Source organism: Piliocolobus tephrosceles, chromosome 8, assembly GCF_002776525.5.
Source record: "Piliocolobus tephrosceles isolate RC106 chromosome 8, ASM277652v3, whole genome shotgun sequence".
Taxonomy (NCBI): Eukaryota; Metazoa; Chordata; class Mammalia; order Primates; family Cercopithecidae; genus Piliocolobus; species Piliocolobus tephrosceles.
The window spans coordinates 120,626,998-120,642,975 of record NC_045441.1 but is presented as its reverse complement, the minus strand read 5'-3'; the positions used below and the strand labels follow the sequence as shown (position 1 = coordinate 120,642,975).

The 15,978-nt window shown below is 35.7% G+C and overlaps 1 protein-coding gene across 5 annotated transcripts in view; it reads right to left on the bottom strand.

Moving 5' to 3' along the window:
* MKLN1 (muskelin 1) overlaps window positions 1-15,978 on the bottom strand; it is a 163,897-nt gene that overhangs the window by 27,243 nt on the left and 120,676 nt on the right. For all 5 annotated transcript variants that reach the window (XM_023207840.1, XM_023207837.1, XM_023207841.1 and 2 more), the window contains one exon: window positions 14,886-15,015. In XM_023207840.1, coding sequence (XP_023063608.1) covers window positions 14,886-15,015 — 130 coding nt within the window. The remainder of the gene's footprint in view (window positions 1-14,885; window positions 15,016-15,978) is intronic.

The following is a 15,978-nucleotide window of genomic DNA, read 5'->3' as shown; positions in this document are numbered from 1 at the left end:
AAATAAATAAATAAATAAATAAATAAATAAATAAATAAATAAATAAATAAATATTCTGGGGTATAATATGCCATTTTGTTTTCCTGAGTGGCTTAAACTCCCCAAAGTTAATAATGCTGTATTTTTCTAAGAAACCTATTAAATAAATGATCATTCTGCATTATCTAATAATCTGTAAAACACTGATATGGCAAATGCCAAATTTTCTTATTTTTATTTGAAAATATTATTTGAAATACAATTTCATATATATAAAGTGCATATTATGAACTCAGCTACTTCACAACATAATTGTCATGATCTAAGACAATGTCATTGTTTTAACATTTCTTTTACCCATGAACAATTATCATATGCTCAAAAAGCTAAACAAATATCAGACTGAAGTGAAATATTTATGTCAACCTAGAATACTATACATGGCAGGAGATGCCAGCCATATTGATCTTGGTCGTCTTTATTTACTTTAGTGGGACCAAATAATCCAGTATTTATTTTTTCCCAGTCTACCTTAAATTCATGTGTCATTTTACATTCTTATTTGATAAATTTGGGACATTTTAAAGACATCCAAATGCATTCCACAGTAACTATATTACAAAATTATACACATACACACACAACATATAATTTGTATACATACATACACGATATTTGTATGTATACACAAACATATATCAACCTGATCTTAATAATAGCCTACACCCTCATGCCACAGTCTTTTGTGTATGTAAAGTCTGGTACAGTCACATGTCCATATCCCTGGGTTCTGTGTTCAAGGATTCAAACCACTACAAATTTAAAATATATATTAAAAAAATCCAAACAAAAAACAAAACCTATAAATGGCTGCATCTGTATTGAAGATGTACACATTTTTTTCTTGTCATTATTCCTTATGACAACTATTTACATAGCATTTACATTGTATCAGGTATTATAAGTAACCTAGAAATGACTTAAAGTATAGGAGGGGATGTGCATAGGTTACACCATATCACGGACTTGAGCATCTGAGGATTTTGGTATCCAAGGGAGGTCCTGGAACCAATCCCTCAAGGATGCCACAGGACAATTGCCTTTTCTTAGTAAGGCATGGTAAATTTTCAGAGGCGATGTGCTCAGGTTCTGACCTCTGTTTCTCAGATAACTTTGGAAGATAAAACAGTGAAGAACTGGAATTACTTTCATAAGTGGTAGAAGTGAAGGGTATAACTGCCTAAATTTATTGCACTTAAATTTCTTTAGATAACTTTGGAAGATAAAACAGTGTAGAACTGGAATTACTTTCATAAGTGGTAGAAGTGAAGGATATAACTGCCTAAATTTATTGTATTTAAATTTCTTTATTCTATTTTGTCCTAATAGTGAGCCTTTGAATTAAAAATTTTATAACATGGCTTGGCAAACTATGGCTTGATCTGGCCTGCTCAGGGTAAAATCAGGCAATATCCATTCATTTACATGTTGTCTACAGCTGTTTTCACCTACAATAATCACCACAGCCTGTAACTCACCAGAGATAAAAGATGGAAAACTTTCAAATAAGTCATCGAATACAAAGAGGAGAAGTAGACTGTGAGGAAGACTTCTGTGGAGAGCTTCTAATAACGACATAGGGGCCTGAATAAGAATGACAGCAGAGCTTAAAGTAACTCCTAATCTTTACTTTGTTAATCATACAGGTTCCCAACTTGTGTGCCTATTCTCAGCTTATGCATTCTGTAAGAAAGCTTGGTTGACAGTACGTGCTGTGCACTTGTACAAGACCTTGATCAGCGTCTCATTTATGAGAGAAGCCTACTGGAAAAAGAGACCTATACATTGTAAAAGAAACCACTGTTAACTATCTTTCTTAACTGATAAAGTCCTTTATTCATAAATGTTAAAGTTTAGACATGAATTATAGACATACAAGGAAAAAATCAACAGTGCAAAAAAGAGGGACCTAGATGAACAAATAGAACAACTGGGAAAAGACAAATCACAGAAAAGAAAATAACTTGGGGGGGAACCCCATCAGTATCCTTGAAGAGATTAAAGAGAATATCCCATGTGCAAAACAAGAAGGAGCTGCCATAAAAAAGAGCAGGGACTATGAAAAGATACTAAAAAGTAAAACTATGACCAAAAAATTCAAACAACAGAATGAAAATACAGACATAGTTAGAAACAAAGTCAGTGGTCTCTAGATAAAACTGATAAATCACCAGAATAAAGAGCAAAAAGATAGAAATGATGAGGGAAAAGTTAAAGGACACAGAAGATATATCCATCGAAGTCAAATTATCTGAAATAAAGACCAGAAGAAAGAAGAATAATGTAGAAGAAAAATAAAAAAAGTTTCCCTGAACTGGGTGTCCTGTTTGAAAGAGCCCATGCAAGCTAGGCATGTTTAATTTAAAAAGATGGTGCACACATATATCTATATCTACATTTAATTTTTTAAAAAGATGATATATAGATGTACATCTCTACCTTAATATGAAATGTTAAAACTCCAGGAAAAGAAAAATTCTAAAAGCTTCCAAAGAAGGAAACAGCAGATTACTATATACAGAGGAATAAAAATCAAACTAACATTAGACCTTGTCAGGGGCTCAGAACACAAAACACTCTGGCATGCTAAGTACTTTGAACTAAAAGGACACTGGAAGGCCTCAGAACAGCTTCAGAACCAAGTTCTCTCTCACTTCTTTTGCCCTCCTGCCTCTCTTCCCTCATTCTCCCTAGAAGTGAGTCATCAAATCGGAATTCCTCTTCCCCAAGGTGGGTCATAAAAACTAGAACCTCTTTTTCCCAAAGTCAGCCTAGACTTTTAAATTCTAAAAACTTGAATTACTGATCCAACTTTCCTCTGCCTTTCTGTCTAGGAGCTGGCCATAAAGAAATTCTGTGACCCACTCTTGTCTGATGGTAGGTCATAAGACCCTTCTCTAGCAGGGTCCTGCCCCATACCCAGGAGGAAGAAATGCTACACAGAGGGGACAAGAAGAATCTGAAGAGACAGGCCTTGTTGGGTTTCCCCACCTCAGTCTATCTGCAATAAATCATAGCCATTTACCAAATCACAGTGCTAACCAGCTGTTCATTCTTCATTAAATCTTAGCATAAAAATGCAGTTTTCCCTGTATCTTTGGGTCATTTCTTCTGAAGGCTCACATGCCACATGAAACTTTGATTAAATCAATTTGTTATGCTTTCTCGTTAATCTGTCTTTTATTATAGGCGTGTCAACCATGACTCTTATAAGGGTTGAGGAAAAGTATCACAACTCTTTTGGCCCCTACAACTTATCAGTAACAATGAATGCTAGAATACAATGGAATAACAACTTCAAAATTCTGAGAAATGTAAAAAGATACGGAACCAACCTTCCATTTCCAGTTAAACTAGCGATCTTAACGAGGGCAAAATAAGGGAATTTAAGTTCATACATATGACTACATATATACAAAAAAAAAAACAAAACAAAAAAACTTCTTTAAGGAGATACTCCAACGAAACAAAAAAAGGAATCCAAGAAAGAAGATGGCATGAGATATAAGAGACGGTGGAACTGATACATGACACAGGAAAGGGAAGTTAGAAAGAAAATCAAGATCCATTAACTCTTGAGCCTTGTATATGACATTTTAGTGTTAATAATATAGAATAGTTTCTTCTCTATATTCTAATCACAATACCTGAATTTATATAGTGTCCCCTTTTCCCTTTCCGCCATGGTTCCATGACCTGGAATATTGGTCCTAGTGCTTTTCTTCAGGCAACAAAAAATTTTGATCATCATTTATCACATACTTCTAGCATTTCCTAGATTTAGTTTTCATTGAGTCCTGCTCCCAAATGGGTTTCTGTTTTGGGTCTCTATATGACAAATGTGCTAAGGTAAATATGCCTGAGAATATTTTATGTCACCCTCACACCTCAAAGTTAGGAAGATTTAAATTTCTTGGTTCAAAGTTGTTTTTCTTGGCTGCTTTTAAACTTTATCGTTTTTTCTCATTCCACATTGCTGTTCAACTGTCACATGTCTATCTTCTTGTTCCCTTATAGGTCATCTGCTTTTTCTCTCTGAAATCTTTCAGCATTTTCTTTCTGCTAATCTTAATTCTACTTTAATCTGCTTATGTATGCGCTTTCCCTTATTTGTTCTATTTGGTACACTACGAGCTCTTTTGCCTATCTGAAGTCTTTCATCATTTTTGAATTTTAGGAAATGTATCTCTATTATTTCTACAATTATTTCACCTACTTTTTTTTGGAGACAGAGTTGCACTCTTGTTGCCCAGGCTGGAGTGCAGTGGCACAATCTCAGCTCACTGCAACCTCCGCCCGTGGGTTTAAGCGATTCTCCTACCTCAGCCTCCCAAGTAGCTGGGATTACAGGCATGCGCCACCAAGCCTGGCTAATTTTTGCATTTTTAGTAGAGACAGTGTTTCAATATGTTGGTCAGGCTGATCTTGAACTCCTGACCTCAGGTGATCCACCCATCTGGGCCTCCCAAAGTGCTGGGATTACAGGTGTGAGACCCCGTGCCTGGGCTTAAATTTTTATTTTTCTTTTCTTCTGGAATTCCTTTTAAGATGTTGGTACTTGTACAATTCTCTTTCTTAGTTTTTCTATTCTATTTTCTATTTCTTTATCTTTTTTCCCTGCTTTTTCCTGGGAGAGTGCTCTAATCTTCCAATTGATTAATTCATTCATACCATCCTACTTATATTTATTGTAGTCTTCATTTTAATTATATTTTTCATATCTACTATTTCCATATGGTTCTCTTTTTATAATGTTTGAATCTTATTTCATATTACTAGTGTGTTCCCTTACATCTTTAAGTATATTCATCATGCTTATTTTAAATTCTTGGTTCACCTGCTGTTGTTGGTTTTTTTTTTGAGATGGAGTTTTGCTCGTTGCCCAGGCTGGAGTACAATGACACAGTCTCAGCTGACTGCAACCCCCGCCTCCTGGGTTCTGGGTTCAAGCGATTCTCCTGTCTCAGCCTCCCGAGTAGCTGGGGACTACCGGCACATGCCATTGCACCTGGCTAATTTTGTATTTTTAGTAGAGACGGGGCTTCTCTACGTTGGTCAGGCTGGTCTCAAACTCCCAACCTCAGGTGATCCACCTGCCTCGGCCTCCAAAAGTGCTGGGATTACAGGCATTAGCCACCATGCCTGGCCATTCATCTGTTTTAATAATTACGCTTTACATCATGTATGTCTCTTTTGTTTTTTAAGACAGTTGTAGTCCTCAACTGTCTAGTTATGTCAGTATGCAAGGTAATGTTTTTCAGGGAATCAGCTCTTCTTTCCGATAAGATATACTAGAGAGGACTCAAAGGCCAGGCCTTAACTGGCATCAGTACTGGTAGAGATTAAGGAAAATAGAGAGGAAAAGTCGTAGGGTTGTGAAGCATAGGCACAAAGAATAAGAATCATTTCCATATATGATCACACCCCTATGCAACAGTTTCGTACCTTTAAACCCTTCAGAGGAAGTAGAAGGCAGTCTCCCTGGACAAAGGGAGAAGAGAAGAAGAAATGAACTATTGAGAACAGATGGTCAGTCCACATGTTTTCATCAACTTTGAACTCCAGCAGGGTTTCTGCACTGCCATGTTTGCCCACTGAATTCTGACACTAGTGGGATAGGCTACCGCTGCTAGTTTCTGTAGTGAAAGGGTAAAAATTAACTGAAGGTTAATCTGGGGGAGAGAGAGCCTTCAGTCTCATTTAAGGAGTTTCTGGAATCCACCTGCTCTCAATTTTATTTCTCTGGGGTTGATTCTGGGGAAGGGAATCAGCAGCCTGTGTCAGTTTGCTACTTTGGCAGAAGGACTTTTCATTTTATAGCATTTTATGTTATTTGAGTTTTGCTTTATTGATCATGTGAATTCCATTACTTTTACAATAATTATAATAATAAAAATGAAAGCTGGTTAAATAAAAATGGCAGTATCAGAAAACAAAAAGACCTAAAGGCCAAAACCAAGAAAGCAGCTTTCATTCTAAATACGGCAAAACTATTAATACAGTTTTCTGTATTGATTTTCTTTGCAAGATGAAAACAAGGCTATCTTTTCCATTTTTAACAGTTTCTTTTCTTTTTTTTTTGTTTTGAGGCAGGGTCTCACTCTGTCACTCAGGCTGGAATGCAATAATGTGAATTCAGTTCACTGCAACTTCTGCCTCCCAGGTTCCAGCAATTCTTCTGCCTCAGTCTCCTGAGTAGGTAAGACAACAGGCATACGTCACCATGCCAGGCTAACTTTTGTATTTTTAGTAGAGCTGGGGTTTCACTATGTTGGCCAGGCTGATCTTGAACTCCTAACCTCAGGTGATCTGCCCACCTCGGCCTCCCAAACTGCTGGGATTACAGGTGTGAGCCACCAAGCCCAACCAATTTAACAGTTTCTAATGGGTCTAGTTGGGGGAGGAGGGAAGGACAAAAGATCTGCAACATATACGATTTTAAAAACTTTTAGATTCAACTGCTAAAAAGCTCAACTGAATGTCTTTCACCTTAACCAGTTTAGAAACTGACTCACAAAGAAAAATTAATCAAGCAGATCAGTAAATGTTAATCATTAACATATTTTGAAAGAACATTTATCTGAAAGAAAATAAGAATGATACAACAATTATCACTGCCAACTCGTTATTTTTAGAATTGTTTTAGGAAGTTACAATGATAATCCTTCAACTCTATTTCTTCTTTAACATCTTTAAAACTCAAAATAGAACAGCTAAAGGGGAAGTAAAAAAATTTAATCTATATGTCTGAATCACATCTTTTCTCTTCCTTCCTTGGTTGATCCTCTAAGCAAACGGGAGAGATTGTCAGAGTATTTAACATAAAGAAACTCTGTGGGAGGGGGGATAAAAAGAAGTTAACAAACATTTTCGAAGTCCTTTGAATTCCTGAGGAAGATATGTTATTGCATTAACTTATGAATTAATCTCAACTCTATTTTTGCTTCATGGTCCAGTGCACATATTCATTACTGATTTGCTAAGACAAAGGAAAAGAACAATTTTCAGAGCTGTCACAGAAATACAGAATCTAATAAAAAACAGCTTTCCATGAATTCACTGTTTGTTAGGGTATTTTCAGCTCCAAGTAACAGAAAACATAACTAACAGTAGATTAATTAGCTCATGTAATAAAATTTTGCAAGTAGCTCCAATATTGTTTCAGAGTTCAACCAAATCATGGTGCTAGGTTAACTTTTGGCAATTTTCTTGGCCTTCTCATTTTTGAAACTTGCCAGTACCAGCCCTAAGCATCACAACCTTACAGGGAGCAACCAAAGCAGGGAGGGAAAGAATTCTTTCAGCATCTCTCTATTGTCATCAGGGAAGACATTTTTGTCAAATGTCCTCCAGTAGACTTTATGTCTCACTGGCCAGAACTGTGTCACATGGGAGGAATGTAAACTGAAATAATTTGCCAAAGGATAATAATGACTGATTTACACTAATAATGATTTACCATTCATCCCCTGGGGTTAGTCTTGCTGTTGCCCAGGCTGGAGTCAGATTTTCCTTTTTTAAAAATACTGCCAAGTCTTAAGCAATGTCTCCATGTCATATATTGTTTAATCTATTCTCCCTCTCTGACTGGAAATGCCAACTTTACCATATACTAAATTCTCATATGTATTTGGGGACATTTTTATACTATCTGTTCTATTTCATCCCATTAATCTGTACTAAACTGTAGCTTTATAAATAACTGGTAGTGCCAGTACTACTTCATTAACTTTCATTTTCAAAATTGTTGTTAGTGTTCTTGCATGTTGGTTTTTACATGTGAACTTTAATTCTCATTTACTATCAAGTAACCTAAATTTCATATCTAAAAATATAAAATACTTTTGTAAGCTTGTAACTAGCAAAAACACCCGTGGGAGAGTGGAAGGGGGAAATTAGGGAAAGTTATTATTACCAATAATTTTGACAGGCAAAAAGGTAGATACTCTACTAAAAAAGTAGATACACCAAATACAAAAGATACTCAACTGACAGCAATGAAGCCTAGTTATGTTGAAAATAAGCGCTACCATTTTCTAGTTCAGTAACTAATCTATGTATAAAAGTATATGAGTAGGAAAAGTTCCTGGGTTTTGTAAAATGCTCAGTCAAAAAAACATATTTTTTGTATTTTAACAGATAATGATAAAGTACTGTTAAAAAAAAAAAAAAAAAAAAAAAGGCTGAACCAAATACATTTCAACCAGAATGTAAGATACCTGCTTATGACAGCTAATGACAGCAAATCATTAGCTTCAAAATCTTCTCTGTGTTGCTGGTTTGGCTTCACTCATTTAATTGGTAAAAGTATACAAGGATCAGAAACATAAGGAGTTATGACTATACTAATTTTTTAAAATGTCAGTAAACACAATAAGCACATTCCTAGGGCCGAAATGAAAATCAGTATGATTTTGCTTTTAAGGTTTTCATAAAAATTTATTTATAGATAAATCAAGTTCTGTAGACATAACTCACATAGTCCTCATATCTTAGTTTCACAGCCTGATAACAGCAGAAGGGAATGAAATTTAATTTTCAAAATTTTGGAGATAGATGAGGTCTTATAATCAACTGGTCCAATCCCCTCATTTTCAGATGAATAATCAGGTTCAGAGAAGTTATGTAATTTTTCTAGAATTGCAGAGGGCTGAGTGGCAGACCCAGACAAAGAGAGACCAAGTCTTCCGATTCTCAATTTGCTATTCTTTCAATTGTACCAATCTGCTACGATGGTTAGAACAGGATGGAATAAAAAAATGGCAGATGTGGGAAAACAGAGTGGACAGAATTTAAAGATCAAAACAACTAAATACATAATTACTAAAGAACAAGGATCAGGTTGTAAGAGCTCAGTATTACCAATACTTGACTTAGCATTTGACAAATGAAGAAGGTTCAATATATGTTTCTTACTTGAATGAATATGAACAGGAGAAAGTACTCTTACTATAGCAGACTGAGTTTCTATAGCAAACTACAAAACTCTGGTGGTGTGACAGATCATCTTCTACACATACGTTTCAATTAGTGTTAAATACAGAGCTTACATATGGGTAATCTGCTAAACCCCTTGTGTTCACAGTCTTATTGCCAAAAGTTTCTCAGAAATAAACTCAAATTTTAGATATGCTGAATTTTGATGTAATTATGTATGTGTTAGACACAATGCTAATAAATCCCTTAAAGCAGCTGCCAATCCATTGATTTAAATTATAATTTTCTTCTGAAGAGAGCATAAAATTGTTACACTGTAGTTTAAAAATAGGAATTAAAGTTGCTTCAGATCTTTAGATGTTAAATCTAAGATGGTACATTTAGATAATTATAAAGAGCAACAATTTAAGATTTTAGAGTATCTGACAATACAGAATTACATAAACAGTAGTAATTTTACTATTAGCTATACCACCTCGGTGATCTCAATAGTTCAAACAAATTTATTCTAGGAGCTCAAACAATCCCATTTGATACTCACATTGTAAATACAATTTTAATCAAATAAGCCACATTACTGAATCACAGATAAACACAGTAATTATATGTTAAGTCCATCTCAAATTACAGTAATTAACTGTAGTAAAAAAATCTTTAGAACAACAGTTAACAAACAACAGAATGATTAATAAGCTACAGAGCATCTACATAATGGATAAAATTGGTGTTTTCTAAGAATGTTTAAAAATGTGGGAATTTAAATAGTATTCCACCTTCTTAAAAGTACTTTTCATGGCTTACAATAATCTAGTAAGAGAGAAAAAAATGTACTTTTTGAAAGTGAGGTAAAAGTAATTCTATGGGAGGGCAATATAATATACCATGGTTCTGATGTGAGGTTTTTTGAACAGTCTAACTTAGTTCAGTAAAAGACTTTTAGGAGATCTAGAGTACTGAAACCACTGAATGCTCTTTAAGAAATCGTGAACAAAGTCTGTCTATTTCAGCTGATGTTTGTACAGGTTTTGAAAAGCACAGTCAAGATTTTATGCAGCCAGATGAATACCTAGAATTGTGTTAACAATGATGGCTAGAGCCACATGTTTTTAAATTTCTACCCTGGGCTTAAGGCATTAGAGAATTTTGGGAGACAACAATCCACAAGCTAAGATCTGAGAGGTAAGCAGTACAAGTTAGCTAGATTTTGGAGGTGAGAGGAAAGTGATTCAGGTAGGAGGAATAGCATGGGCAAGTCTCAAAGGCAAGTAAAACACACTAACTATAAAGATTTAATATTCGGTGGTCGTGAAACAGAGAGTTGGTGGCAAGAAGTGTACAGATACCAAGAATAGGACTGCAGAACTAAACTGGGGCACATCATAAAAGAGTCTGTGAATTACATTAAGTTTAGACTTAATCCTGAGGGCAGGGAGAAACCATTAAAAGATTTAAAGTGAGGAAGAACACCCACCAGGTTTACATTCTTAAAAATATGTTCTTTTCTTCATTAGCACTAATCTAAAGGTAAGGCTGTCACTTTATTTTTCCTCTCCATGTACAACCGTAACTCCATGAAGATAGGGCCCTCATTCACAGTTGTACTCCTAGCACATAGCTTATTGTCTGGCACATAGGAGGTGACCAAAAAATATCTGCTGTATAAATGTTCAGGCATATGGTTCTATTCTTTACTGGTAACACAGAATAGCTGTATTCTGCTTGCAGTGTGGAGAATGGGTTGCAGGGAGGGTACATAGGGAGAGGAAGTCTAGAGACAGAGGCCAAATAGGTGATGTTAGCCCAAACTAGTTCATAGTGAAGCAGCAATGGGAATGGAGAGATGAGGCAAAATTGGTATGATTTGATGTTAACTGGCTAGATTAGTGAACCTGAGGGTAGTACTAACATCTTTTTGTGAAAATTTAAGGTACCCAACAGTAACACCAGCCAAAACTAGAGGGTTAACCCATCTCCTAGAGTAGCCACGAACAGAGACAGTATTTTCCTTAAAATCTAATTTGGGCCATTTACAAATGTGGACGCAAAAGCTGAGACATTAGGTAACTTGCCTAAGATTAACTAAGGACTGAAATAGACTCTGGAGAGCTAGAACAGTGGTTCTCAATCCCAGCTGCATTTTAGAATCCTCTAGGAGAGAGAAAGTTGGGGGAGGAGTAAGAGGGACATGGGAAAACGAATGGAAAGGAGGGAAAAGGAAGAAAGTGAGAGAGGCAGAGATGGGGGGGGAAACAGAAAAAAAGAGAATAATTTCCATTTCACTCTAATATGCTAACAGAGCCACCGAGGTTCCTCAATTCCAAGTATAACTGCAACAGTTTTAGGTGGGAAATTTTTCCAAGTAATTCTAACCAGATGCTCAACCCCTGCCATAAAAATTCTCAGTCAACAAGCCTTTCAACAAGCCTTTGAACAATGCAACTCACAGGAATATTGTCAAAATTAACCACTTGGAAAATGTACACCTAGACAAAGAAGTGGTATTTTCAAAACTTAAATCAGATCAAGATACTGATATTAAACCTTTGAATTATCTCCTATTTTATTTGGAAAAAAAAAATCCAAACTCCTTGCATTTGTAACAAGGCACTAAATACTGCAACTCTTATCTCTGTAGCTCTAACCTAGTTTCATACCAACTTTCCCCATCCTCAATTCGTACCAGTCCCACTATTTCCGAACACCCCAGGTTCCTTACTGCTTTGGGAACTCTGTACTTGTTCTTCTCTCGGTTCTTCACATGGTTCTTCCTAATTCTCTACTTTTCATCTTAAATCTTAAAGATTACCTCCTCAGAGGTGGTTTCCCAATCTACTCTGTCTAAATGAGACCTCCTCTGTTACTCATTATCACAGCATCCAGTGTATTTTCTTCACAGTACTTAGAACACAACTGCAGGTCTCTCTCCACTAGAATGTGAGTCCTCTGAGGGAAAGGATCCTCCAGGTCCATAGATGAATCCCAAGTGCCTAAAATAATATTGGGCCTACAGAAGACAATGAACCAAGTGGGGAGGGAAGGAGGAAGGAAGAGGGACAAACTTAGATGCTAGTAGGTGGTCAACAAATATTATTAATGAATTTATTTGCATTGTGGGAAAATTCAATTGTGTAAATACACTGAACATATACAGTAAAAAATGGTGATTCTGATTTTAGAAAAATTGATTATAGCAGTAATTAAAGAATGAATCCATTTGTCTTTTTAAATAGTATCTCCAGTTCACATTAATAAAACCATAATGGAAAAAAAATCACAATGTAAATTTAAAAACAGAATATAAACTTGTGTCAACTTTTATACGATAAATAAGTTTTAAAAAGACTAGACAGAAATATATCAAAATTTTAACAAGTTATCTCTGGACAGTTTGATATATTTTCCTTTTTGCATCTTATTTTTCAAATTCTCTACAATGAGCATACTTTTACTCTTATGACCAAAACAAAACTGAATAAAAAGAATAATTGCCACACTTCTCTAAAGCTAGTCATAACCATGATTGAAGAATAATTGTCAATATTGTACATTATTACATAGTTTTAACTCATTAAAAATTTTTTTTGAATGACAGTCATTAAAGCCTACTTGTCAGGGTGAATTATTATTTACTAGTTCTCTGTCACTATCATTATTTGCCACTTTTTTTTTTTTGAGACAGAGTCTCACTTTGTCGCCCAGGCTCTGTTGCCCAGGCTCTGTCGCCCAGGCTGAAGTGCAGTGGCATGATCTCGGCTCACTGCAAGCTCCGCCTCCGAGGTTCATGCCATTCTCCTGCCTCAGCCTTCCGAGTAGCTGGGACTACAGGTGCCCGCCACCATGCCCGGCTAGTTTTTTTGTATTTTTAGTAGAGATGGGGTTTCACCATGTTGGCCAGGATGGTCTCGATCTCCTGACCTCATGATTCGCTTGCCTTGGCCTCCCAAAGTGCTGGGATTACAGGTGTGAGCCACCTCGCCCGGCTGCCACTTTTTTCTTTTAATCTTGGGCAGTAGTTTACCATGGCAGAAACACCTTCCTTGCACTCAAACTTCTAAATCCCAGCTTTATCATTATCTAGTTGTATAACTGTTCTCATCTTGTATATTAGAATAATACCACCAATTAAAGATATTCTGGTATATGGTAGGGTCTAAATAAAGAGTAGTAATTTTTTGTCATATCAATTATTTGTCATATCAATTAGTATCTTCACTACCTTTTTCGGGGAGAGTCATCTTAGGATTGTAGAAGGAGTATTACCTCTCTCCTGCTATTTTATTTTTATTTTATAGAGATGAGGGCTAACTATGCTGCCCAGGCTAGTCTCAAACTCCTGGGCTCAAGCAATCCTCTCACCTTAGCCTCCCAAAGTACTGGGATTAAAGACATGAGTCACTGCGTCTGTCCCTCCTAGTTATTTTAATGGTAAGTTAGAGTAACTCTTAAAAGCCAGAGAAAGTCAAAGATTAAATCATATAGCTCTACATTCTCCTATGGTAACAGTAAATAAATGAATAAGTAAGACAATTTTAGATAGGGTAAATAATGTTATTACCTCTTTAGGTCCATATTTCTAAATCATATGCTAAGCTGCTATTTTAGACATTACCTACTGATTTACTGTTGTAATAGATGAAGATGTTTACTACACTTACACTATCTTCCCAATACATTTCATCCCAATTTTCGGTTAAACTGACTGTAGTTCTGCATTACGATTAGGGAAATAAAGCCGAGAAATTTACTGTGATAATGTCTCCTTTTTAATAAAAAGTTTCGCTTTTCCTGTTGTGTCCCTATCCTTCATTTTTCACATTAGATGCTATTTATACTCATCAACAGATTTTTCTTCCAAATGCTTAGCATATCTACTGAGTCTACTTTTATCTGGAAACCTCCTTTTTGTAGAGACAGGGTCTTGCTTTGTTGCTCAGGCTGGTCCTGAACTCCTAGATTCAAGCAATCCTCCCATGTCAGTCTGTGGACTAGCTGGAAATACAGGCATATACGACTATGCCCTGCCTATTTTTTTGTTTGTTTGTTTTTAAACAAGTTTTTCTTCTTAAGTGTGAACAATGATTTTAATTAAAAAATATTTTTGTTGTTTTGTTCTAGAGGAAGCTTGTATTCATCAATACAATATCCAGAAACAATGTCTGTGAAACAGGTGCTTTTATCCACATTTTGCAAATGAGTCATTAAAAAACACCAATTTATAAGCAACAGCTAAAAAGAAAAGCAAGCTGATCTAATTTCTCACCCTATTGTTCAAATTAACATTTTAAACCATTGCACCTTAATCAAAGTCACTCTTTTATGTACAATAATCACAGGCAAAGCAACTACTATGCAGGGTAACTGTAAGTGATCAAAACAGGACACTTTTGAAAATGAATGGAGCACTATTAATAATTACGCCAGGGCAATATGCATAATCTGAGCAAACCAGCCATTCCATTACTAATAACCTCTTGGATGCTGAGCTTTTAAATTTACAAGGTGTTACCAATCCCATGAAGATCCCCGCTTAAGACACACACCCTACTATGCTAGTGCCTAATATAAAGATCACTACAGTGAAAACAGAAGACGAAAAAAATTAGCAAACATAGAATAAAAAGTTTTTAAGCTATTGATTCTTGCAACCCGCCCCCCAACCCTCAACAAGCACACACACAAACAATTCATTTAGAAATTCACTACTTTCTCCTCGAAGGAAATAGTAATTCACATATTTAAAAATAGATAGAACTGAATAAGCTGGTAGAATTTTCTTTCTCTTACTCAGAATTACTCAATTAAGGAAATAAAGAAAGGGTGAAAAATGATTAGAAAGAAAAGAGAATGAATTGTAGTTTTCTACCTAAAGTAGTTAAGACATGAGAGAAGAAATCACTCAATGCCCTTACCCATCCCAGAGTCTTTCTTGGTGCCATCTGATATTATGTCTACATGATCAGAGTCCACATCATAACTAAAGAAATCATTCAAATAGGTCTTTGATCGCTGGCCACCAAATACATATAAGCAACGATTTTTCTGAAAAAGAAGAAAAAAAAAGAAGAAAGGAGAAACTTGTCACTTCCATGAAGAACTCAGAATGATCCTTTAAAAATTTAAACCTCTACAAAAGTAATTTTACAATAGATCCCAATGGAGCTGGAATAAAAGGGAAAGAGGAAGCTCTCTACATATTGCTAAAAGGTAGTCTCTAGGACATCCTGTTAAAGAAGAAAAGCAAGGTGCAGAATGATATATTCAGGTTCCTTCTTCCTTTGTGTAGGAATGGAGAAGAAGGAATATCTGTGTATGAGACAAAAAGAGAGGGAGAGAGGGAAAGAGAAAGTGAGAGAGGGGAGAAGTGAGAGAGAGAGCACGCGAGTGAGAGTAGAGATTTCTTCTTTTTTTCAAAAACAAAGGAAGGATAAACCAAAACCTAATAAAGAGAGTTACCTATAGTGGCAGGAACAGAGCAGGAAGACCTCTCCAAAAATACCTTGACATACGGTTTTGACTTTAGAACCATGTATATGCTTTTATTTAATTACAAGACAAAATTAACTAAAAAAAAATCTAAAATTTGGGCAAAAAAAATCCAACAACAAATAAACCTATCTGTATACAAAGATATACTCACATAGAGAAGTAGTATTTCTAGTGATTTTAAACATACATTTTGACTGCCCATCCCTAGAAGTCTAAATCCTAAACAGAAAAATAATCAGAAACCAACGTTAAACAGCACTCAGTGATTCTGTTGTTAGCTTTTTTACTGTGAAAGCTATTATAGACAGACAAAGCAAGGAATGTTATGAAGCAGGATTTTAACCTTAAAAGACACAAAAATAGGCCAGGCATGGTGGCTCACACCTGTAGTCCTAGCATTTGGGCAGGCCAAGGTGGGACGATTGCTTGAGACCAGCCTGGGTAACATAGCAAGGCCCTGTCTCTACTTCTTCTACTTCTACTTCTACTTCTACTTCTACTTCTACTTCTACTTCT